Below are 26,542 nucleotides of genomic sequence, written 5' to 3'. Positions count from 1 at the left end.
GAATTTTGTTTGCTTCCCGAATTATAAATAATTAAATTTTAAAAAAATTGTATGTAGAAAATGCTCTTAGGTAGAATTATTTAAAACAGACGCCTACGCTTCAGAGTGAAATCTGGCTGCGTATATTTTACACCTTGCACCTTGGGCTTTGCAATATCATTACTAAATACGTGTGTACATTTTTCTAAGTTATGCTACGTTATGTTGTGCGGGCAGCTTCTGCGTGAAACAAGCCAAAACAAAAAAAAAAAAAAAAAAAAAACACAAAAAGAGTTCACTACCAGCAGCAATGAAAAGCAGAAGTAAATAAAGAAGGAAAAACTTTTTCATATAAAAAAATATTTACCTGGTGCGGACAACGACCAGGTGGCAGCTGGCAGACTAACTATGTTGCTGCTACCTTACTGCTAGACTGCAATGTACGTATGTATTGCAAGTAAGTAGTAAGTAAGTGCCAATATAGTAAGTAACGACGCAACTCAGCACCACCTCAAAAAATGGGTTGAAAAAGAAAGCTTACAAAAAAATAAAGCTGCGTGCCTGCCGGTGTGTGAGTGTATGAGTATTAGCAGCAATGTTTCATGTTTACAGGCGCCGTGTGGTTGTTTCTTCAGCAGCGTCTCATGTGCCGAAACTGTGAGTGCTATACTTTTTGAATTTACAGGTAGGGGTGTATGTGTTTATATGTGTGTGTGTATAATATATAATTTTTTGTTGCATTTTTTTTTTAGTTTTATGGCGTTTATGTTTTCTTTTTTTTTGTGTGTAGCCTCAGCACCGACAGCAATTAAAGCATCAACGTAACACGGCAGTGGCAGCAAACAGTAAAAGCAGCAGGGAAGTAAATCAAGCGACGGCGGCCCAAGAGCAAACTTTACCAACGAACCGAAACTGCTTACGTGAAACACATAGAAAAATAAAAATGTAAAAATATAAAATTGTATGAATGTGTACCTCAAATGTACTTTTGTGTGGCAGCGGCAAGTGGAGCAGAATGAGAAAACGTTTCGTATAAAAAAATTAAGAAAATGCCAAAAAGAAAGCTAGCGAAAATGGAGCATAAAAAAAACCAGAATGAAAAAATAAAAGAACTATGTGTAAACGCGTAATTAACCAACAATTTAAGCTATAATTGTAATAAAAAAAACGCAAAAAAAAACTTAAAGTTTCTACAAGTTTGGCGCGCCAGCATTAGCATAGCGTGTCAGCTTGTACTCGTTGTTATAGTTGCTAGTTAGAGTAAGCGCTTATTACGCTAACAGTCAAAAGTTGTATTAGCGCACGATGGCTCTTGGAAGAGAAAAATATACTCACAAAAACAGAATGTTTTCCTAGACTCGATTTAGTTCAAAGGTGGTGTTTTTGTTGTAAAAATAGGATACGAAATTGCACTCAAAAATGGAGACTCCAAGAAACCGCTCACTTTTAATGCATGAGGTTCATTGGTTCTTATCTTTGTCCGTAAGATAAAATAGTTTACACAATTACAAATTAAGCTTTTGCCAACTACTTAGTGTGTATGAGATCCAAATTATATCTTTGATGATGTTGTAATTAACGAGAATTGGAGGTGTAAGTTTTTTGTTGGCAAGGACTAGGTTCCAGTCTATAAATTTCTTTCTTGCTATTGAAAAACTCAAAATTTTTGACATGCAGCTCACATCAAACACAATTTATATATACACTAATTTTGTTAGCTATTGAGAATGTTGTCGGTATGCACGAGATTCCTAGCACCGAGTTCTACCCAATTGCTAAATAAACAGCACTAGTCCACTGGGGCATAAGAAGCACGTTCTTCAAGAACGTCTTTTCGTCTCTCTTTGCAAAATGGTTGCATATGCTAAAACCAACAATCTGGTGTAAAAGATGGTTAAAGCGTGTTGTATTGTGACTTTAGGAGTCGACGCGCTTCTCAAGATCAGAGCATATCAGGCAAACAACAGTTAACCTAGCGCTGCTTGGCAGATCGGAAAGGGCGAATTTCCAGAACTCCAGGAACAAGTATAATTGCTAATGCATCAGATTTTATATTGCAACAGCAATCATTGAGTTTTGAAAGATAAGGTTATGGTTATAGAAAATTCGTTGCCTAGGACGTGTGTAATTGAAAAAAAATATTTCTAATGCTAAGGCACTCAAAACTGAAAAATTATAGCTTTGAAGAGTTACACAGATGTCTAGGGATTGGAAAGAGAAATGAGAAGCTGACTACTAGGAAAAATACCAGAGAACTGTACCAGAAACTGTGGGAGCCAAAATGGAGACCAAGAAAAAGCATTGCGAAAAAATACCAACCCTTCTCAAGCAGAGCCACTTCGAGAAGATCTTTAAGAGATTACATAAGCTTTAATAGCACGGTGAAAGACAAGTTGGGAGCTCCCTTACGCATGCATTTTGCGGACTGTAAAATAGGCTATAAATACTCATACGAAAAATCGCTTGCAGTTCATTGGTTGTAGAGAAAGAATACTTGCCCAAATTAAAAGGTCAGTCTTGTCAAGTTTCAGTCATTCAAATTTTAAAATCGTACGGGGGCTATACCTGTCTGTAACATCAGGGGATAAATTTCACAGCTTCGGTTCTATCCAAGCTATATAAAGCTTATCTACTGATATCTACAAAAAAAAACTACGCCTTCGAAGGAATCAATTTGCCTACTGAAAAACGTTGGAGTCTAAAATACTGCCGTCTCTCACTTTATTGGTATCTCAGACATTTTCGGGTGTACGACACATAGGCTCTTGCCTAAGTTTTGATTGGAAGCTGTGAATGCTTGTCATAAACGACCGTGTTGAAGAAAAATCAAGCATTTAACCCAAACAGGTATGCAGATGACTTAGTGCTGTGTATTATAAAGCTGAAAAGAAGGTTCAATAACAGGGGTTTGTTTATTTCTTAAGTTAAGATTGTCCTGGGAGTACTATGAAGACTTCTCATTCCGAAGGCCGGCAGAAGCTCTCATGTATCACCTAAGGATTTCAGGCCAATCAGTCTCTCGTCGTTTCTTCTTAAGACGTTTGAGCGGTCGATTGACCTGTACCTACGGGAAAGGATACCTCGGGGGTTACTGTAGGCTTCACAGCATGCATACTGCAAGGGCAGATCGACGGAAAGGGCTCTCCATTCGATTGTAAAGCAAAGAGTATGCTCTGGGTTCCTTTCTAGACATCGAGGGGGCTTTTAACAATGTCTTACCGGTGGCAATCGAAAAAGCTCTGGTGGGTTTAGGAATCGAGACGGCTCTGGTTGAATTTATTAGCAAACTTCTATGCGGCGGAATTGTCGCAGCGGAGTGGGGAGGGGCCATAATTAAGAGGAAGATGTGTAGGAGCACGCCACAGGGGGTTTCCTATCTCCTCTCCTCTGGGTTGTGGTAGTCAACGAGCTTCTTGTGGAGCTGGAAGCCAATGGTTGTCGGGTGGTTGCCTATGAAGATGACCTCGCTATCCTAGTCAGAGGCAAATTTCTGGGCACCCTGCGCGATGTTTTGCAGGGCTAACTGGATACTGTGGCTAGATGGGCTGAATCATGTGGATTGGCGCTCAACTCGGGAAAAACGGAATTGGTCCTTTTCACAAGGAGATATAAGAATTCCGATTTCAGAACTCCCTCGATTGGAGGGGTACCGTTGGTACTTTCTGATAGGGTTAAATATTTCGGGATTGTTTTGGACAAGAAACTGTCCTGGAGACACAATGTGGAATATCGGGCCAGGAAGGCCGCCATTCCCTTGTACTGCTGCAGATGGGCTGTCGAAAAGAGATGGGGACTCTCGCCAGGAATAGTACACTGGCTTTATAAGATGGTGGCCAAACCGATTCTGCTATATGGGGTGCTGGTCTGGTGGAAAGCACTGGACACGGCGAGTTAGTGTCAGTGCAACCGACGGCGCTGATCGGTATCAGTGGCGCTCTCAGAACAACACCTTCCTTGGCACTGAAAGTCATGCTGAACATATACCCAGTAGATATTGCGGGAAAGGCGGCCGCGGCAAGGTCGTGGTCAGGCTTCGTGATATGGGATATGGGCCCGCGGACACTCTAGCCTTCTTACCAATTTCGACTTTATCCCGGACAGAACGGACTATTGTATGCCGGCAACTGCTCCCTATACAACCTTCACCCCAGTCGTTCCACCGAGAGAGGAGTGGGGAAGAAGAATTATCTGGGGCATGGGACCGGTTAACTTGTTCACGAATGGGTCCAAGCTGGATGGAAAGGTTGGTGGGGGGTCTTTTTTCAAGAGCTAAATGTAAGCCGCAAGTTTAAGTTGGCTGACCACTGCAGTGTATTCCAAACGGAAGTTGCTGCGATTAAGGATGCGGTGGATGGAATTCTATCCAGTGCTACTACGGTTAGGGAATTTAAGATCTACTCTGATAACCAAGCGGCTATAAAGGCCTTGAGCTCAACTACAGTGCGATCGAGGGTGGTCTGGGAGTGTCTAACCTCGCTTGCGATTGCATCGAATTATTTTACAATTAAGATTATCTGGGTCCCGGGCCATAGTGATATCCCGGGTAACTGTCAAGCGAATCTCTTAGCCCGCATCGGTACAACTGAACCGGATGAAAATGGCTGTAGAGATTTCGGGATCCCGCTGGCCAAATGTGGATTGCTCCTCCATAGCTGGGCCTCGAGTCAACTCAGCAAACGTTGGGCGGACACTACATCTTGCAGGGTAGCAAGATCTTTCTGGCCGAAAGTGGATGGCAGGAGGTCTGCTGATATAATTGGGTTTACTAAGGCTCACCTATCAATGGTCATTGGGGTTTTGACAGGGCACTGTCCCATGCGTATCCATGCGGTACGTCTCAATATACTGGAAACTCCGTCCTGCTGCAGCTGTATGGAGGATGATGAGGTGGAATCACCAAATCACTTTATGCCTGATTGCCCAGCTTTTGTCAGAACTAGACGAAAGTACTTCGGTCGCGACTCACTTGGATCTCCCGAGGATTTATCCAAAGTTGAGATCGGTATCATTCGGAGCTTTATCGTTGCTACCCAACGATTCTCTAAGTAGCTAGATCTAAGTCACGTTTATTTTTGGTGTATGTGGTATCACAACGGACCTTCGTGTTGTCGAAGTGAGCTATCCTTATCCTTATCCTAACTATGAAGACTTCGGGGACCCTCAAAATTTGCCTCCTAGATCATTTTTTCCTCCGGCTTTTTTTACTCCCAAAACATAAATAACAAGTAAAGTAGATCCATGGGCAGAGCTCTCACATGAAATGTCCTCAATAAGTACCGTGAAAAAAAAATGCTTTATTCATCACTGCATCGCCTCGATTTAGAAATATTGTGAAAATCCAATGCTTTTCAAGATTGGTATGCAATGATCTATTTAAAACATATGATTTTTTCCATAATTATCTAATCCAAAAAATAGAAGAATTTAACTGATGAAATTTGGTAAAAATCCCACTGCCAGTTTTCTGTTCATTGATGTAATGAGATGAGAAATTTTTTGGGTAAACCATAAAACATATTTTCTTTTGTATTACTGTCAGCGTTTCTCCAGATCGAAATTCTTCAAAATTGTCCACTGAACGCCGTATTGCAATAGAGATATACGCCGCCGATAAACGCCGCCGCCGCCGCCGATTTTTGTCGTTTTTCGCACGCCGCCGCCAAATGTCAAAAATATCGGCGCGGCGGCGTCCGACGCGTTACTATATTTTCTACTCGTTTAAGATTGTAAAGGCCATTTATTGTTCATATCGAAAATTGTTCGGATATGATCGAAAGTGGTATCAACGGATGCGCATCACTGCCAGTTATTGGAAACTAATTGCGAAATTCAGCTCTTTCTAACTGTTCAAAAGTTATTTAAAAAAAGGCACTTTCAGCTTAACACGGACTTTGCATCACCCAATTCTCTAAGTTATTAAAACAAAACACTAAAAGCAATGTTTGATAATAAATTTTTTTGCTCACTTTGCATATTTTTTTAAAAACAAAAAAAATAATAATAATGAACAATGAATTCAAAGAAAATGACCCAAGGCGAATATGTTTTCAAATTGTCCTGAGGTTGTTAAAAAAAGCAAAATACCCAAAAGGTGCCGATTTTTTTTTTAATTTTATATTGCGGTTGGCTGAAATAATAATCGAAATCAGTGATAAAAAATCCTTTAGTAGGTTCTAGGGGCATTTGAAATGATTCTGACCGCCCACGCCGCCGCCGCCGGTGTATAAAAGAGCCTGCGCCGCCGCCGCCGATAAAGTGTTCGGCGTAAACCTCTATATTGCAAGTAACGTGTTTCTTTTTATTTCACTCAGCGTAGAGTGTGTTACAAAGTGTAGTTGTACTTCTTTTGTTTTTTTGAAATTTCAATTTACTACTTCTTAACAATTTTTATTTTTGTATTACATTTTGCAATTCGCTAACTCTCTAGGGTGTCTGCATATCGATTTGTTTGTATGACTGCATGAATTTTAATTTGTTTGCAGTTTAGCATAGCAATTTATTTTCTATCTACAATTTGTCATATAAAGAAAAACTTTATTTTATTTATTTTTAGGTTTTAATTCTTTAAACTCCATTAGAAGTGTTCGCAGTTGCTATGTAGAAGTTTAACGCACACGTTCTAGTCCTCGATCTAAATCAGATTAGTGTTAAAGGACATGCCTTTGGTAGATAGCATAAATACTGACAGAAAAACGAATTTTTCACACACTCACACAAACATATATCAGACTCATCTCATTGCCTTTACTGTTAATTTCTAGAACTATTTGCTAACTTATTAACTATCGTGTTTATAACATTTGCAATACTCTCTCTCTCTCTTTCCTTTTGTGAATAGCTACTACACCTGTTTCACCTGTTTCTCATAATATGTAGTTTTATTGCATACTTTAGGGCTTTGCGTGGTGAGAAAAACATAACTCTCCGTGAACGTGAAAAAATTGTTTATCATTATATAAAAAGTGGCTACAGAATATGGCTTAAAGTTAAATTCGGTTGGCTTTCCAAACCCTATTTTTAATTCAAATATTTTCATTACAGTAGCCTTAGCTGCGTTCGTATTTTAAACAAACTGATTTTTTGCTTCGCAGCTTAAAATAGGCTACAATAATAATAAAATTATTTTGTAAATTATTCGCAGTTAAATGGCGCATTAATGTTAGCCTATTTTTTTGATGGCTTACTTTTTACAAAAAGCAAAGTTAAATTCGTTAAATAAATATTATTTATGCTTTAATTGGCAATGAAAAAGAAAAAAAATTTCATTAAAATACAGTAAAATCTGTGCTGATAATATCATAAAATAGAATTGACATGGAAATGTGTGTTGCATATTGTTAGGCACATAGCTCTCCGTGTACGGTTCAGTAAGCACAGAACATCGCTGAAACTGTCCTCGGAGGCTGACGTTTTTGGTCTTGCTTGGCGCGATAACTTCCAAAGAGATTTTAGGCCGAGCTTCTCTTCAAGATAAAATTACACTGAGAAGTCTTTCATGGCTGTCAAGCGAGTTCTGGTAATGTTTTTGCCATATTCAATATTAGCTGTAACCAAAGCAGTAGAAACACTGGGAGAGAATGGCTTAAACTGCAACCGTGTTAACTGTTATATTGATAGTCAAGCAGCAATTAAGGCAATACTCTCGCATAACACAGCATCTAAATGCGTGTTAGAGTGTACGCAGTATCTGAAAGAATCGGGACAGGGAGAAGCATACACCTATATTGGGTACCAGGGCATATGGTAATAGATGGGAACTAAAAAACAGATGAACTAGCTAAAAAAAGGCGCATCCCTTGAAGCTTGCTCCCTAGATGTCCCAATTAGATTGGGCGAGATTGAAAGAAGGCGAGAGGTGCACATAATTGACCGATTGGGAGAGGCGTTGTTGCAAACGAGGGGCTGTAAATTATCGAAGATTATGTTTAGGTCTTACAACCTTAGACTAAAAAAGTTGCTTCTATCATTAAAAAGAGACTGGACACTGCCTTCTGGCATCACATGCCTTTCAATTAGGCTTGGCGAGTAATAGCAGATGTAGGAAGTGCGGGTTGGAGGAGGAAACGATAAATCACACTCTGTGGTCGGGCCATACACTTGCCAGGCTATGGAGTCTTAGCCTTAGAGCGATACAGGATTAGGAGCAATGCAGCTGTCAATCTAGAAGCAGCAAGTGGCTTAGGTCCTAGAAAGCTTTTGGTGTTTGCCAAGAGGACAGAGTTATTTTATAACATATGTACGTCCTGGTTTTTTATAGGGGTTTTCAGTTTTGTCGTTAAAATAAACTTCAACGGCCTCATTCAGTTTATGTGAGGTCACCATGGACCGGCATCAACTTAACCTAACCTAACCTATGGTCATATTCAGTCTTTATGATGTATTTAATGAACAGCAAGTTTAACTTAACTTAGAGGTACCTTAAATTTTCAAAATTTTTAACACAGTGAAACTTTTGTTTTCAATTTCCTTTTAAACGAGTTTCAAGAAAGCTTACTCATTATCAACGCATTACCCATTAACGCAATAAAGTCCTATCCCCATCATGCCGAATTATCAACAAAACCTATATTCCAACACAAAGAGTTTCAATATTAACTGAAACATAATTAGAACAATTAAGGAATACCGTCAAAATCTCAGCACTAACCCAAGAAACATTCGGCTTGCATATCGCGAACTCAAGCCAATGAATAAATTGTGAAATTAAAGCAAAAACAAAAATATTTTTTTTACAACTTATCAACATCAGAAATCTTTACAAGTTGCTGATAAAAAAACAAAATAATGCGAGTCAAACTCGTTCTAAAATCATCCGGCACGCAGAAAGAACTTTGAGTCTATAAAAACAACACTTGAAAACTAATTAGACCCTAATAGCGAAAACTTCAAAGCCCAATTATGTATGTAACCGAAAAACGTAAAGAAAAAATGATGAAGCAAGAAAAATACAAAGATTTACAAAAAGAAAAAAAGCCAAAACTTTTTAATTTTGTAACCAGTCAGCGCATTGCAAACTGTAGAAGGTGCATGAAGTGTGATTGGAGTCAACTCATGCCGAGGATGTCCGAGAGGCTGATAAAACTGTAAAAGAAAAGTTGATAGAAAAATTGTAAAAGAAGCTCAATAAAACAACAACTTCATGCTTCCTGGGTTGGTGAACATGTAAAGTGTGCAACAGAAGGGACAACATTGGTTAAAGTAATAGTTGTTGTTCAAGAAAATTGTTGCTATGCGGCAACGGGGAAGAGCAAGAAAAAATTCTGCAAGACCAAAAGAAAATCATTGCGGTCAAACAAAAGTAAAATAGCAACTAAGAAGATGACATGAAACAATTTCGCTAAGGCAACTCAAATACAAACCAAATAACGAAAATTTAAGATCGGACAGAAAGCTGTTGGCATGAGGTTGCCAAGGCAGCAAAATTCTTAAGTGGCGTAAAGTGGAAAACAATGCCATAGAAATAATAGAAAATCGGCTTAAAGCTAAATTATTTTGTTAAGAGATTTAAGCAAACGAAATTGTAGAATCAACAATACAAATAAGCACCGCAGCGCAACAACAAGAAAATATTTCAAGAAAAAATTTATGAAAATAAAATACTAAATTTAAACACAAATAGTGTATACACAAATACCAAACAAACAACAACAAAAAAAAGAAAAAACAAATAAAGTGAAAACCATAAAAAGCTTAGCTCGCGCAGAGTACAGAAAATTCATGAAAGCAAAATTTGATTTCTTAGAAAACATCATTTATAGAAAATTTGGTTTTAAATGAGCAAATTCACAAAGTTTCGTAACAGCAACGTGTATGTACCTACAATAGCGCACAAAAAAACAGCAGTGGCAAATTTTTTCAAATAAATTTTTTTTTTTTTTTTCAGATTTTCACCAAAAATTTCTATGAAGTTAATTTGTGAAAATAAGCAAACCAATCTCAAAACGTTTTCGAAAAAATTTGAAAAAATTTTTCGAAAATTTCCGACTTCTTATTTGAAACTCTCTGAGTCTTTTTTTAGTAATCACTTTCATAGCACAATAAATTTTAGTATAACAAAGTATAAGGTTCACGGATGGATCGATATTCGACAAAGGAACATTGAAGAACATCTACATTATGTCGGACAGCCAGGCGCCCTGCGTGCCTTGCAATCCTACACAGTTACATCTAAGCTAGGGATGACTGCACTGAAATCCTTAATGGCCTGCGGGCCAAAAACAAGGCTTTGTTAGGATGGGTTCCCGGGCATCAGGGACATGAAGGTAATGAACATGCAGATTACCTAGCAAAGCAGGGTGCTATAGTAGCATTCAATGGTCCAGAGCCCTTTTGTGGACTCACAAAAAACACACACCAGGGAAACTATAAGTAAATGGGGAAACTAAACAATTCAGACGTCAACGGATTGACTGCCCAGGGCAAAGACAAGTGAAACTGTTGATACCTCCGTCAACGAATGTATCAGCCAAACTCATTCATCTAAGCAGGGAGGACCTAAGAAATATATCTGGGTACTATACGGACACTGTTGTCTACGATATCTCCTAAGTTAAATCTATCCGATATCCAAATTTTTCGTTTCTGTGAGCTGGATGATGAAACGCCGGTTCACATTCTCTGCAAATTTGTCGCTCTGGCTAGGCAGAGACTCACCCATATAGATGGTGTGACTCTTAATCCCTATGTGATATGCAGTAAAAAGCCTGAAGAGGTACTTAGATAAATCAAAAGCCTCCAGATACAAAATTAGGCTGAAAAGGCATGCACAATAGATCTGCCCAAAGATCGCAGTGCTTCCAGGCCTAGTAATAACAATAAGTACAAGTTATAGATCTCATATATCACAATAATTTTTTAAAATTTTTTTCCAAAGAGTGTGTAAGATTTTCTTCCACTTACAAAAGATTTTCGCAGTTTACTTGAAGGAGAATCTATTCGAAAAACAAATTTCCAAATTCAGTGAGAGTTCTGAAAGACTTATGTATATCTTGTATTTTGTTAAACTTGAAGGAGTTGCGCTACAAAAATTTATACTCAAAAAAATTAGGAAAGCTTCAAAAACGGAGCTCGAAACTTTCCCAAGGTGTTGTTGAATGCAACTTCGTAGCGTGCTAGGGGTAGGTTGGGATGGCATATAAGGTTTAACGCGGTTATATCAAATCGTACTCGAATTTTTCGGGCTGATACCTCAATAGCTGTAGTAAGCGGAACGTAATTAATGTATATCAATCACCTCGGATAGCACTCCCAAAGCCCTTCCAGAGTAATTTTATCGTTGAAACAATAACAGCAACATTTTAAGCTTTCTAGAGCCATAAGCCGTATCTAAAGCCAAACACCAATTAGTGGAGTTTCTTGACCTACGTATTACATATATTGTCTTTGACCTCGAAACAACATTTCAAATCACATGTCCTAAGCTCACCTAAAAGCCAGAAAAAGAAATGGCAGTGCAGTATGAAATTTCTTAGTGCATTGTCACCCTTCCCTGTTACTTACTCACCTAATTGGCGCATAACCGTTTAAATGGTTATGGGAGTCCAACAAAGTGCAAGAGTCGTTTTTTTGTTGGGCTAACTGTAATTTAAATTGTTTTCCACCAGGCCCTTCTAGCGGAGTGGGGGCCATTTTTTTCCGATAAAAATTCTTTCTCAGCCGGAGCGTCATCTTTTATTAGCATAACATAACCTAGCCAGCGTAGCCAATGCGTTTTATTTCGCTGGACTATGTAGATGTCTTTGTAAAGCTATTATTTAATTTGTTTAATTATTTTCTCCGCAGGGGATTAAACGGTAACGATATCGGCCAAAAGTTTGGCACCGCTCGGGCTCTACTTTAGGATACAAAACATCAAAAAGTAAGCGCAGCAATAACGAAAATGTACTGGAAATTTAGGTTGGGTTGAACTGGCCGATCCGTGAGGACCTCACATAGACTGAATGATTCCGTAGTGTTACCAGAGGGTTGTTTAAGGACCAAAATGAAAAACCCTATCAAAAACCAGGACCTATTTTTAAAATAACTCTTTGCACATTCTAGAAGCTTTTTTCTATGTCACTTGCTACTTCTAGATTTTACAACCATATCGCTCCTAATAGCTGGAGTTTTAGCCTGGCAAACACAGGGCACGACCACAACACGTATACACAAACAAATAAAAACGGGTTTTTTCCTCCGTTCGTTCAGAATACCCATCATGAGTCTACAATCTTCTCCTTTTAATGATAGAAGCAAGTTTTTTAGACTAAGGTTGTAAAACCTACACATGAATTTCGACATTTTGCAACCCCGCGTTTATGCACCTTTCGCCTTCTTTTAATCTCGCGCAATCTTATTGGGACGTCTATGGAGCAAGTTTCGAGGGATGCGGCCTTTTTAGCTAGTTCGTCGTCTTTTTCATTTTCATTTATTCCCATATGCCCTGGCGTCCAATATAGATATATGCTTCCCCCTGTCCCCATTCTTTCCGGGGATTGCTTACACTATTGCTCACTTTTTGATGCTGTGCTAGCTATGCGAGATTAATGCCTTAATTGTAGCTTGAATGGCAATATAATAGCTATCGTGGCTGCAATTTAAGTTATTTTCTTCCAGTGTTTCTACTGCTTTAGTTACGGCTCTAACTTCTGCCTGAAAAACGCTGCAGCTTGTAGGATCTGTTTATTTCCGGATCAGCAGAGTATGCCGCAGACCCTACTCCCTCCACTACTGAGAATTTTAATTAAATTTTAAGCAACAAATATATATAAGTTTGTGCAAAAGCTTTCTGGAATTGTCAATTTTGCTGGAATGGCAATGATATGATGTTGCTTTATGCTTTAGTATGAAAACTCATATATTTTCTTTAGCATATTACTCTGAAACTGTAAGATTTTCCAAATATGTCTTTAGCCAAAAATTTGGCGCTTATGGTAGGAAATATTTTATTAAATTAAATAGCCATTTCTACATAGATCCTTGGCAAAAGTTCAACCCTAAATTGGAAGGCGATATTGAGGGGGTGTGATGTTTAAATTCGATAAGTCATTTTTTTGGCCTTGATAAGCTCTTTAATTCCCCTAATCCCCTTGAAACTGTACAAAAAATAAGCATCAACTTTAGGAGCGGACTTTTGCAAATTTATTTGTCGGTGCACAAAATGAACTTTTCCCACATAAACGTGGGATTTATCATTCCTGACTGCTATGAAGGCCAGTACAGCATAATCAAGCAATTTCGGAAAATCTTGTAGCTTGGTAAAATTGATCTAGGCTGTCAATAAAGATCTCACGTAAAGAAAGTTTGCATAGAGTGCCGTTTAAGAGTTAACTAAATAGTAAAATTTATAGTAAATTAATTTACTCAAAATTTTCATGTGTTCTGTGACAACCAGAGAAAATCTTTGTGCAAAGAATTTGAAAGATCGCAGAGAAGAAAAAAAGTAGCTTGCCGCCTATAAATATGCAATAAATTTTCAAGTTTTATTTAATTTGCATTTTTGTGTGTAAATTAACAATGCTGGTAAATTAATCTGGTGCATACTATGCTTAGCAATGCACAATTTTGTGATAACCAAAATGTCAACATACCGATGACACAAACATTTTTTGCTTATTTCCAGGCACAAATTTTTATTTTTGTTCCCTCAGTCTTTTCATGTTCTTTGAAGTTACAAGAAGAGCACATAGAACATTCGAATTTTAACCTTGCTGTGAACTCCGAATGATCATATCATTCCTGTCTTTCAAAAATAGGGCCAAGAAACTGCTCAAACCTGTTCAATGTTAACTATTACTCTATATTTACAAACATTGCATGTCATTCCAATATGTATTTAATATATTTTATCAACTTTTTCTTTAACCAGTCAGGAAAAAATTAGCTAATTCCAAGTGAAACTGGTTTCATCTAACTGATTTCATTTAATTAGAATAAACGAAATTTAATAATTTTTTTTTCTATAGGGATTTCGAGTGTTTACAAATTATTTCTCCGCTCCCGGTCAATTAGTCGAAATCCGCATATACGTCTCGATTATTTCCAGGTAAAATAGATTTTGCTCAAAATATTATTTTCTGTACTCTAGTTTCCGTATATATTGTACCCTTTTTTTCATTTTTTCTTGGTAAATATTTTATCCCCTGACCTTTTTGCAGTTCTGCAGCTCCCATTGCTTAATCTGAGTTCTTAATCAGACTTTTCATTATAGCTTTTTTTCGAGAAACTCTTACTAAAATCACATTCTTCAGCGTCATTCTATATGTAATTTTACCACAAAAACTAGTTTTCACCAAAAATTTGCATACAACGTTTGAAAGCGGCACCATTTCTCTCACAAACACCTTTCCAATTTTTCTAATATTTACTTGTGATATTTTTACATAAACATTTCTGAATTCTACTTCTTTGATCGCTGCAGTCAAAAGCAATATGCGTAGCATATTTTCAGGCAGACTTTCCTCTACAAGCTTTGGAATGCTGTAGGAGGTGGGGTAGTTGATATAGTGTCTTTTATCTTCAATTCTTTGTTTTATTAATTTAATATTTCTTTGTTTCGAAAATGCATCCTTAGCTGAACACACATGCAGGCAGCCATTAAGTGGCTAACATGCTCAAAAGTATGCTTCAAATTTGTGAACAAATTTCATATCGAGAAAATATCGAAAAACCTAATATAATTTAACGAACGATGTCTCATTTTCTAAATAGAACTTTCAAAAAATAGAGCTATATTTTCAAGGAAAATAGTGCATTTTCAATGCAGTTTTTTATTAAAAATGAGTTTTTGTGACAAAAAAGCGTAGTGAAAATAGCAGAAAATGTGATTTTAATATTTTCAAATTCAATTGTCTATAAAATCCGAACAAATTTTTAACTTCTGACACCGTATTAAGATTCACCGCACCAAAGGCCCTTAGAATGTCTCTCTCTTCTGGGTCTAAAATTTGAGGGCCTATGTTTTTTTTTTTTTTTTTTAATTACACTCACCTCTATGATGTCGTATGTGATGCCCACCGCCTGATCCTAAACAGCATGGCTGTTCATAATACAAGTTCCATGTGTTTTCATAATCCGAATAAGCATAATCCACAATAAATAAAATCAGCAGTGCTGTGAGTAACCGACGCGTTATCCATGCAGCACCAAAGTGCCAGCAGCTGTGTTTTGAGCACATTTTTGAAGATTTTTTTATTTTATTTTATAATTTTTTTTTTTTTTTTTTTGAGTATATGTTTTCACTCAAACTTTACTTGGTTTTCAACATTTTTAACCAGTTTGCAACTTTTAAAAGTTCACTATGTAGCTTGACATGAGTATTTCTTGATTCACTAAGTATTTTGAATATATTGTGACTCATTTATTCAGTCATTTATCAAATACATTAGATTGGGTTTGAGCATATTTTTTCAGTGATTTATAGGTTTTTGATTTAAATTTTTTTTCATGCAACTACAAGTTGTTTTAACAACATTTGCCGCAGTTTTATAAGTTGTTTTCTTCTACTAACTTTTTATTTAGTTTGCAACGTCAGGGAGCTTTGTTCGCAAATATTACGATGTGTTTTTAATTTAACTTCTTTATTTTGATTCGTGTTATTTTTAGTGTCGTTGTCAATGTTGATATGTCATTTTATTAAATGCATATTTATACTTTCTACACTAAAATTTTATATTTATGTATACTTCAAATTTACGCCACTTGTATGCAATGTTTTTTGGATTTCAAAACCGTGAAAACATATTTCGTTCGCTTACTTTAACGCTAAATATGACTGACGCGAATCAACCGTTAATTGATAACCGCACAACACGAAATGCAAACACGAACTGAATTTGCTGAGCGCTAGAATTTTGTTTTAAATAAATATGAACGCGACTATTAATACAACGACACGCCGAATGCGTAAAGCGAATATACGATACGAAGTTCACTCAATTGTAAATCCTTTGCTTATGCGGCGAAATTGTACTCGGTGACGAAGTAGCGTAAGTGACTTTGCTTACCGCTAACGGTAAACGGTGCAGAAAATTTAACGGAAGCAGGCAACGAGCTTGAGCTAAAAGTTTGCGCTTCCGCTTCCCTAACGGCATTTAAAGCACACGCACAACAAAAAACGTCGTCAGCATTCAATTCGTTGCTCGTTTTTCTGCTCGCTAACTGTATGCAGGTGTTCGATACGATGCTGTGCGAGCGCACTAAAATACGAATGCGTGAGAGGCCATATCTAAACTGAGAGCGAAAGAGAGTAAAAAAGTAGCAATTAGTAAGCGAATAACGTTATATTGTGAGGAGAAAAAAATTTTTTTGTTAAAACAAATGAGTGTAAGCTTAGCGCCTGCGCTTGAACGTGGGATATTTGCCTGCTTCGTGAAAAATTTTAAATTTCCCAAAAGTATTCAGACAAAAAGTAAATGCAATTTTTTTGCAATAATTTTTTTCAATGCACACTTTACTTAGCGTGAAGCCTTCAACTTTTCATTCATGTATATGCAAAAAAACAAAAAACGTTTATTGAACAGGTCGCTTTTTTCTATGAAACACTTTATTGCTCGTTGCTCGCATTTACGCGCTGCGCTACGGCAATATGATTTCCTTCAACAACTACAATAACAAATATAACAATCAAAAGCGGAGTTACAATAGTGTTGATGCAAAAACACCAAACAAAAAAACTCACTCACCAGCAAAGTCAAGCTAAAATGTTCAAGGGTAAACAATGGCAGTGACTGAGCCAATACAAGAGCTAGTGCAACAACAAGCAGTGACTAGCAGAGGAAACACATCACTTACAATGGCAGCGCAGTGTCAATGTCGACGTAGGCAGTGCAGTCAACGTTGTTGGGTGAGGTAAACGCTTGTTTGTGCGAATGAGTGTGCAAACATGACAAAATATTTGCACACCAACACCAACATACTTACATACATATATCAAATAATACACACATACATATGCCATGAAGTTGTTTTAATCCTGTCTGCTGAGCACACTAAGGATGAAAACTTTAATAACAAACCAACAAACCAACTGGTTTAACCCTTTAGCAAATTTTCTGCGTTTTTCACAATTTCTTATGCTTCGCAAGTTTTCGTTGCCAATTATGGGAAAGCCGATTGAGCAGCGTGGCTGATTTTCACAATCGATGTGTGTGTGTGCGTTTATGTAAGATTGTGTTTGCGTGTGGTTTTACTATTCCCTACAATGTTGCAAATTTTCCACATCATTTTATTATTCATCTTATGCTGCATCCCTGGACGTATTCCGTCTAAGTTTTGGTTTTGTTGTTTTCGGGCTTCGTTTTTTTTTTTTTGTTCTTTATCGCACTTATTCTGTCCATTCATTCATACATTGTTAAATACATAACAGGGATCGTACTTGCTATAAGTTTTATTGAACAGTATTTTTAAAGGATATCGATAAATGGATTCGACTTTTATATTTCTGAGTTTCGATTTTTTTGATTCATTCGGAATATTTGGGATTATTGCGAGATAATGTTAGGAAAATTCCGGGACTATTTGGATATCACTTCGGGATTGTTCTAGGTACTATTTCCAGATAAGTTTGGGAATGTTCTAAGGAAAATTGCGGAATTATTTCACGAATATTTCTGGGTCATTTTCGGACTCTTTCAGGTCTTTTTGGGAACTGTTTTGAGTTTGTTATGGACTCATTTGGATATCATCCCAATACCATTTCAAAATAAATAGGGGATAATATCAGCGCCTATTTCGGGATCATTTAAGCACTATTTTGGAATCGTCTAGCGGGTTCGAAAACCTCCTTTATTAATACGAAAAAGCTGTTATCGGCATATTATTGGTTTGTTATCGACGAAATATCTATAAAAAAAAAAAATAAGGCGCTATAACCTCCGAAGAGATCTAAGGCCGAGCTTCTCTTCCAGTTTGCGTCGTGCTCCTCTTGATTTTCCCTATAAATTGGCCGGACGGGACCTACATGCTTTATGCCGACTCCGAACGGCATCTGCAAGGAATTTGAGTTTTCACTGAGAGCTTTTCATGGCAGAAATACACTCGGAGCGCTTGCCAAACACTGCCGGGGGGCGACCCCGCTTATAAAAATTTTCTTCTAATTGAAAAACCTTATTTCTAATTTTTTGATGTTGCTTTGCCTGGGGTGCGAACCCAGGGCATACAGTGTGGCAGGCGGAGCACGCTACCATCACACCACGGTGACCGACGAAATATCTGCTTGTTATCAATTACAACTATTTTGGAAGAATGCCGGTATACTATCGGTGCATTATCAACTTGTTATCGGTTTATTATCGAAAAGTTATTGATTATCAATCAATATATTATCAAAAAAGATCGAATTTTTTCAAAAAAATATCGAATTTCTATCGAAAGATCGATAAATTTCCGATATCATACCGATATTTTTCCGATAACAAATCGATAATTTTTCGATAACTAATCAATATTATTTCCATAACTTTTTGTTAACAAATCGTCTTATTTTCTTCCCTAATTTTCTAATCATCATGCATCAAATAATGCATGCCGTATTTGCGCAAACATAAATAATTTACAATCCCTGGTATAAGTATATCTATGTATGTGGTCTGGTAAATTTTCTATATGCCAGACATAAGTCACTCATATGCCGCAGTGCCATGTGGCATCAGCCAATTCACAAAGGCAAAACAGCAAAAGGATCTTGAAACGAATAGACGGTAATGTTGCAACTGGCACACGAGTGGTCTTATACCACATAGACGACAGACATTTAGATAGACAACGAGACAGACACGTCTGGCATAACAGTTGCTTTGTTGTGCGCGAAAGGTGTGCAGTGACGTCAAGGTGTTGCTAAGCAGTAAAGCAGCCCTACGTTTAGCACACTTTCAAGCGCAGGCATATCCACTACATATGTATTTAGTGAAGATGTGACGTTGAAGCTGTGGTTGAGTTTGCAGTAATGTAGCTTGCTTTTTTATATTTCGTTCTTATTTGCTTGAAGGTTTGTGTGTATTTGGAGACGTTATTTTAACCCCGAATTAATATCAATTTAGTGCCACAATGTCAAGGCTTTGCAGCGTAGGTAAAACATATTAATTTGTTGCAAATTTATTCTGATATTAACTTGTTTTTATGGAGCTTTGGTGTGAAAGAGAACCAATTTTTATTAAGTTGATGATGGAAGCCAGCAGCTTAAAGTGTTGAGCTACAATTTAACACAACGACTTGTAGCTATTTGGATCTGTTTTAGATGAGAGCAAATGTTGATCAAAGTTTAGGAAATTAAAGATTTTGCCACTGTTTGAAAAAATTTTGCATAAAAAGATAAAGTGACCGAGCTCTTCAAATTATTTGTAGTAAAACAGTAAGAATTTTTAATTTGTATAAAAAACATGGAAGACTACAGCTAATAATAAAGGAAATCCACATTCTCATCCTCATCCGCATACTCATCCTCATCTGTATCCTCATCCTCATTCTCATTCTCATGTTCATCCTCATCCTCAACCTCATCCCCATCCCCATCCTCATTCTCATCCTCGTTCTCGACCTCTTCCTCCTCATCCTCATCCGCAATCTGCACTGGCACCTTCGCCTTTAAAGTCTTCGTTTCAAACCATAAATTAAGCCAATAGGATAAGTAGTTTCGGAGTTTATTGAATCAACAAAGTGATATGTGATACAATACATTATTCAACTTAGGTATTGCATCACCGTACAATCAACTAACTAGCCATCGATCGTTTACAAGTTAAGTAACTATTGAGTAGCAGGTCAACATATTCTCCCCTACATAAATTTCAAGCCTATTAACTTCTTCCCATATCACTTGATTTCTTTTACTCTTCCTCATAGAATTTACAAACAATGCAACTCAGTTGCAAGAATTTACCGCAGCATTTTCTTCAGCCAATCTCAATGTCCAGACAAAGATAGAAGAGTAAGGTGATTTGACTACTTCATTGTGGCTTTTGAATTCTTACAAAATGCAACTCAAAGCAAACAAATAAATTTTTAAACCAAAAGGGAATTTTTAAGTAACCTCATCTCTTAATTGGGTAAAAAATCTGGTTGTTAAAAACTGGTGAAGAGAATTAAATAAAAAATGCGGCACTGTGAAATGTGAAAATAAAAAAAAAATAATTTTTGTTGAAAATGTTAATTGAGTAGTAAGTTTGTTGTTTAGAATATATGTTAATTTACTTCTTTTCTTTTGGTTTGTATGCATATTAAACTGTTTTCATAAAGGCACTGCATTACGTCGATGATAGAAATTATTTAGCTATATAGGCTAATATTTTGTGTTTTATTATTTCATGTTATGTTATGTCATGTAAATTTTTCTTACATTTTTCTCATTGCCCTATGTTATATTATGTTGCTTTTTTATGTTATAATATGTTATGTTGTTACGTTATGTCAGTTATATTGTTATTTTATGTCACACTAAATAATGCTATGTTATGTTATGTCATGCTTTTTTGTTATGTTATGTAAATTTATGCTATCTTAAGTTATTTTATGTCATGCTATGTTATATAAGGTTATGCTTTCATTTGTTATGTAAGAATATGCTATTTTATGTTGCGCTATGTTATGTAAGGTTATGATATCTTATGTTGCGCTATGTCATATTATTTTTATTCAGTTCCGATGATGTTATCACAAATAACAGTCCCAAGATCTAAAGGGAATACAATTTTTTAAAGTCTGGATACTGTGGTGCATCAAGAAGTGTTCTGGAATACAAAGAAGCATTGGAAGGAGAGAGTTGACGAAGGAGGGTGCAACGCTCGCTAAAACGGCAACAGACTTTCAATCCGTTTAGGAGAAATTAAAAGAAGTAAGGAGCTGCATATGATCCATCAAGCAGGAAAGACTGGGACAAGAAAGCGGGCCTGCAAATTTTTTAAGATCATATGCAAAACCTACGATATTAGACTCACAAAGTGGCTTATATCTCTGAAGAGAGAATATTAAGGCTCACGATGGCTATACTAACTAGACACTGCATTCTGCCGTCACATGCTTATAAGTCAGGTCAGCAACAGCAGGTATAGGAAGTACGAGCTGCAGCTAAAAACGGTTGAGCCCGTTCTGTGTTCGGGTCCTGCGCTCGGCAGGTCATCATCATCATCTTCGTCAACTCCTATTGGAGAATAGGGCCTCGACCACCGACTTAAATCTTATTCTGTTAGGTGAAGTTCTTGTGATATAATTCCACATGTGTCCTGCGTCTTCGAGTTCTTTATCCACAGTTCTGCGTCTAGTTTTCGCAGGTGCACCAGGTCGTCGCCTTCCTTGTGGATTCCATCCCAGTTCTTGTCTGGCTATATTTACTGGAGGTCTTCTGAGAGTGTGACCAATCCACAACAATTTACGCTTGGTTATTTCAGTGGCAGCCTTAGGTTGATTTGTTCTAGACCATATGTTGTCATTTGAAATTATTTCCGGCCATCGAATTTTGAGGATTCGGCGCACACATTTATTAATAAAAACTTGTAGACGTTTCTGAATTAAAGTTGAGCTTTTCCACCTCTCGCAAGCATAAATCAGTACTGATTTAACATTCGAGTTAAACAGTCGAAGCTTCGTTTTTAAAGATATTTGACTGGACCTCCACACGCTTGTCAGTTGCCCAAAAACCATTCTTGCTTTGTTTATGCGAGACTAAACGTCCTCATCTGCATCGCTTTTATTTGAGACAATACTACCAAGATAAAAAACGGACTCTACACTTTCGATTTCATTTTCGTCAAGCGTAAGCATTAATGGCCTATATGAAATACTATAGCCGCATCTTATGACTTTGGTATTCGCTGTATTGATGCTTAGTCCGGCCTCCTTTGCATGTGTGTTGACAGTTTCTAAAGTGTGATGAAGGTCAGTATTTCTGCGACTTAGCAGACAGACATCGTCTGCATATTCTAAGTCCCCTAGCTGAGTGAAAGGCGTCCACTGTACACCGTGTCCACCATTTTGTGCGTTCTTCATAATCTCTTCTAATGCCAAGATGAACAAGAGCGGCGATAGTATGCATCCTTGTCGTACCCCGCTTTTAACTTCGAAGTGTTCTGAGAGGCACCCATCGCGACTGACCCGGCAGTTAAATTCGGCATACATTGCCTTTATAATATTAATTATTTTATTGGACATCCCTCGTTTTCGTAGTATTTCCCAAATGTATTTCCTGTCGAGGCTATCAAAAGCTTTTTTAAAGTCAATAAAAAGTAAATAAGCTGATGTTCTGTATTCACAGCATTATTCGACAATCATTCAGACGGTATTTATTAGATCAAAACAGGATCGGTTTTGTCTAAAGCCAAATTGATTTTCTCTTAGAGTTCCGTGCACTGCCTCTTGAATTCGGCACAGTAAGATCGTGGAGAATACTTTGCTAAGAATCGAGAGTAAGGTGATACCTCTGTAATTGTTACAATCAGACTTTGTGACTTTTAGGTGTAAGGTCTACTTAATCCTATTTAATGAACGCCTTATATCTCCTCATATTCTGAAAACAATACAGTGGTAGTTATGAATCAATTTCGAATGATCCCAAAACTAATCCCTAAAAAGAGCCAAAGTAGTCGAATAACCCCAAATTGTTCCGAGGTGAAACAGAAACAAATATAAATAAATAAATTGGTTTACAAGTAGTTCCGGACTATTCTTAATTGTTCCCTGTCAAAATTCGAGCCCAAAATTTTGTCACAGAGAAGCTAACAAAAAACAATGTTTTTAGCACTTTTAAGCGATTCATTCTACTGAAGTCAAAAGGCAATTAATGGTTGGACATAAACAATTTTATCATAAAATCAATTGATGACAAAGCGACTCTACTGGTTTTCTGTTCGTCTCCCAACTATTTTACTTTTATCTGCAATCGAAGTATGTTCTGTATTACATATTATAAATAAAAAAAAAAATAAATGTAAGGCGCGATAACCTCCGAAGAGATCTAAGGCCGAGCTTCTCTTCCAATTTGTGTCGTGCTCCTCTAAATTTTTCCCTACAAATTGGCCGGACGGGACCTACATGTTTTATGCCGACTCCGAACGGCATCTGCAAGGCAGATGAGTTTTCACTGAGAGCTTTTCATGGCAGAAATACAATCGGAGCGCTTGCCAGACACTGCCGAGGGGCGACCCCGCTTAGAAAAATTTTCTTCTAATTGAAAAATCTTATTTCTAAAATTTTGATGTTGCTTTGCCCGGGAGTTGAACCCAGGGCATACGGTGTGATAGGCGGAGCACGCTACCATCACACCACGGTGGCCGCTAATTATTACATATTATAGTTTATCGAAATAGCCACCTGCAGCATATTATGTGCACTACAACAATACCGTATGTTACAAATCTTTTTCTGCCACCATTTGAGTCTTGCGTTGCGATGCTTTTTTTTCGCTGAAAGTTGCTGCTGATTAGTTACGTGCAAAACGCGACTGCTTTCGAAATTACTTTCCCTCTTTTTTGTTGATTATAAGCATTTATTGCGTTTCCCTGGATAATCCACCCCAAACTGCACGCAACACCTTCCCCATCATCGGAACCAGCACCATGCCGAACATGCAACAATAACACAATCGTACAATAAACATTCGCATGGCAACACCTCACTCACACTCACCCTTACCAACACCCAACCCATCGACAACTCATTACGAATGTTTATTGTTAAGTCCATCTTAGCATCATTCGCGCAAATGTAAACGTTCAGCAATCAAGTTCTCACCGTTCGACAAACTAAGCCATCCAGCCATGCCTCTTGGATAAAAGTAAGTTTTCTACATAATGAATCGAGCGACATGAGCGACGAGGAAGGCAATCAGCTTAGCGCAAGTGAAAGTCGCGTGCTTATTTTGCTTCCTTGCAACACTGCTTTCTTCGCTTACCTTCCCGCTGGGTAAGTTGTACAGTGCTTTGTGCGTGCATCCTGCTGCTGCACATATTTTTCGTATTTGCTTTACAACGCATTTACTTGTTTGCAAGGATTAGCAATAAAAAACATGTACACTTATACATTCACATACACATTTATATAATTATATATATACAAGCAACTATATAAAGTTGATTATCAGTTAATTGACTACTGGTACCGGCAGTTTACGGCACAATGGCAAGGACAATGTTTTTTGCTAAGAAGCCAAGAGTTTGGGTGGTATGGAGCAAGAGGCGTGTTGCAATTGCAGCATTAGCAGAGCTAACAACAAAAACAACCAAGCAAGAAACTGTTATCGCAGCGTGCACACGTTTAACCGGCATCGCTATACACACTTCAGTGCACGGCACACACTTTTTACTGCACACTTTTTTTTTCTGACAGCCGGTCGACACTTTGTTCTTTTGACTAGCCATCAACGACTGCTGTGTGTCCTGCAGGCTGATTGCTAATTTTTTATCCTTGCAGCGTTCCTAGCTGAGCGCAGCTAAAGTTGACGCATTGTTTTGCTAGTTGTGTTGTTTTGTGAAAGAATCCGCTCGTGCAGTCTGTTGAGGTCTTTTCTTTCTGCGTTAACTGATAAAAGCTGCCCTTTTTTTAAATTACGCTGCTTTTAGTTCTCAACTGAGTTAATCTGGCTCGTATTTCTATCGTGAGATAGACTGGCATATCTGACGTCTGATTGAAAATGTCAAATTGAAACGTATTGTAGAGCTACTCGCTTTTTGTAATTCTTACCACAAATTCAAACAGCAAATAAATAAATGACTTTGTTCTTTAAATATGATAAGAATTTTAACCCCTACAGGGGTGAAGCAGAAATCTGCCAGGAGATCAGGATCCCCAGAAAATGTACAAGAAAACTGAGTAAAGGTTGTGGTAACGTTTTCAGTGCAAGTGTGGGGTCAACATCCGTCAAGGGATATATTTTTGCATACATACCTACTGCGGTTGCTTATGTTATAAATGGTAATATTTGATTTCAATTTTTATATAAATTATATGTATATTGTTTTATTAAACTTTCTTTTAATTTATTTTATTTTAATTTTTTATTTTATTATGGGCTAATCCAGTTATTTGTTCTTAGAGGACTTTTTTGTATGTAGGCTATTATGGATCCATGTAGTGAAATTAAAAAACCAGGTTGATGCCCAGGGCATCAAGTGAAAAATTTTCAAAAACCTGGTTTTTTAATTTCGCTACATGGATCCATAATAGCCTACATACAAAAAGGTCCTTAATTTTTTAAATTTAATTTTATATTATTTTACCTTTTTTTTTAATATATTTTATTTTATGGGAAATGGCTGAGTGGATAAAAGCATCTGCCTTTACACTAGTATAAAGTATGAATATTGGAGGTTTCGAATTCAATACTCAGGTCCTGAAAAGCTACATGATGAAGAAGGGAAATTCAAAAACATGTCCTATTAACCATCGCCGTTTGTAATCTTTGTAATATTTCTCTAATATCAATAACAAAAACAATTGTATAAATTGGTTTCTTAAAAAATGTGCGGAATACATTTACCAGCCCCTTACTGATCTGTTTAACCTCTCTTTAAAAAATGGCATTTTCCCGACGGCTTGGAAGGAATCTTTTCTTATCCCACTCCATAAAAAAGGAAGCAAGTCGTCTATTGAAAACTATCGTGGAATAACAAAGCTCTCCGCTATCCCTAAGCTTTTCGAAGCAATCGTTACTAATCACCTTACATTTTCGATTTCTACATTGATAGATAGTTCTCAGCATGGCTTTTGTAGAGCCAAATCAACCACAACCAATTTGCTTGAATTTACAACTCACGTCTTTAATGGATTTAGAAACAATCATCATACCGACGTTATATACACTGATTTCAGCAAAGCATTCGACAAAGTACGCCACTCATTACTTGTTTATAAACTCGAATTGCTTGGTTTTCAACCTGGACTAACTCGCTGGATCTCCTCCTATCTTTGCGGTAGAACTCACAGAGTCATTTTTAAAAAAATTTGTTCGAATGTCATCGATGTTCCCTCCGGTGTACCTCAGGGCAGCCATCTCGGTCCTATTCTGTTTTTGATCTTTATAAACGATGTTTCCACAACTACAAAATATTCTAAAATTTTAATGTATGCCGACGACGTAAAACTTTTTAAGTCATACGCGTCGGTTAAAGAACGTTCTGTACTCCAGGCTGATTTAATCGTTTAGTTACTTGGTGTAATGCGAATTTTATGCCTCTCAACATAGAAAAATGTAAATCTATGTGTTTTTCACGTGGGAACATACAGCCAGCTTCCTACACAATTAATGGCCAAACTCTGGAAAGCGTTGATGTTTTTGTCGACTTGGGAGTTACAATGAATTGCAAACTTAGTTTCAACCCTCATATTAATGCCACAGTTAATAAAGCGAGAGGAGTTTTAGCATTTGTGAAAAGATGGGCAAAGGATTTTAGTGATCCTTACGTTACAAAAACCCTTTTTACATCATTGGTGAAGCCGATATTAGAATATGGATCGATAATTTGGGATCCGCGTTATCAAGTTCATGTAGATAGACTAGAATCAATTCAAAAACAGTTTTTACTTTTCGCCTTTAGAAATCTTCAATGGGACTCTCCGTATAATCTTCCTCCTTACACTAATCGATTAAAACTAATAAATA

General features: G+C 37.2%; 1 protein-coding gene across 4 annotated transcripts in view; it reads right to left on the bottom strand.

The window, feature by feature from the left end:
* Nucleotides 1–26,542, bottom strand: part of Sema2b (Semaphorin 2b) — a 484,623-nt gene that overhangs the window by 357,364 nt on the left and 100,717 nt on the right. For 3 of the 4 annotated variants that reach the window (XR_010951199.1, XM_067774324.1, XM_067774326.1), the window contains exon 2: nucleotides 14,947–16,188. Coding sequence is in view for 3 of the 4 variants with exons in the window: in XM_067774324.1 (XP_067630425.1) it covers nucleotides 14,947–15,133 (187 nt within the window). In the remaining variant the exon portion in view is untranslated. The remainder of the gene's footprint in view (nucleotides 1–14,946; nucleotides 16,189–26,542) is intronic. The other variant, XM_067774325.1, reaches the window with a different exon arrangement.

Source organism: Eurosta solidaginis, chromosome 3, assembly GCF_040869045.1.
Source record: "Eurosta solidaginis isolate ZX-2024a chromosome 3, ASM4086904v1, whole genome shotgun sequence".
Classification (NCBI taxonomy): Eukaryota; Metazoa; Arthropoda; class Insecta; order Diptera; family Tephritidae; genus Eurosta; species Eurosta solidaginis.
Note: the sequence above shows the minus strand (reverse complement) of the source record. Positions and strands in the feature narration are given on the sequence as shown.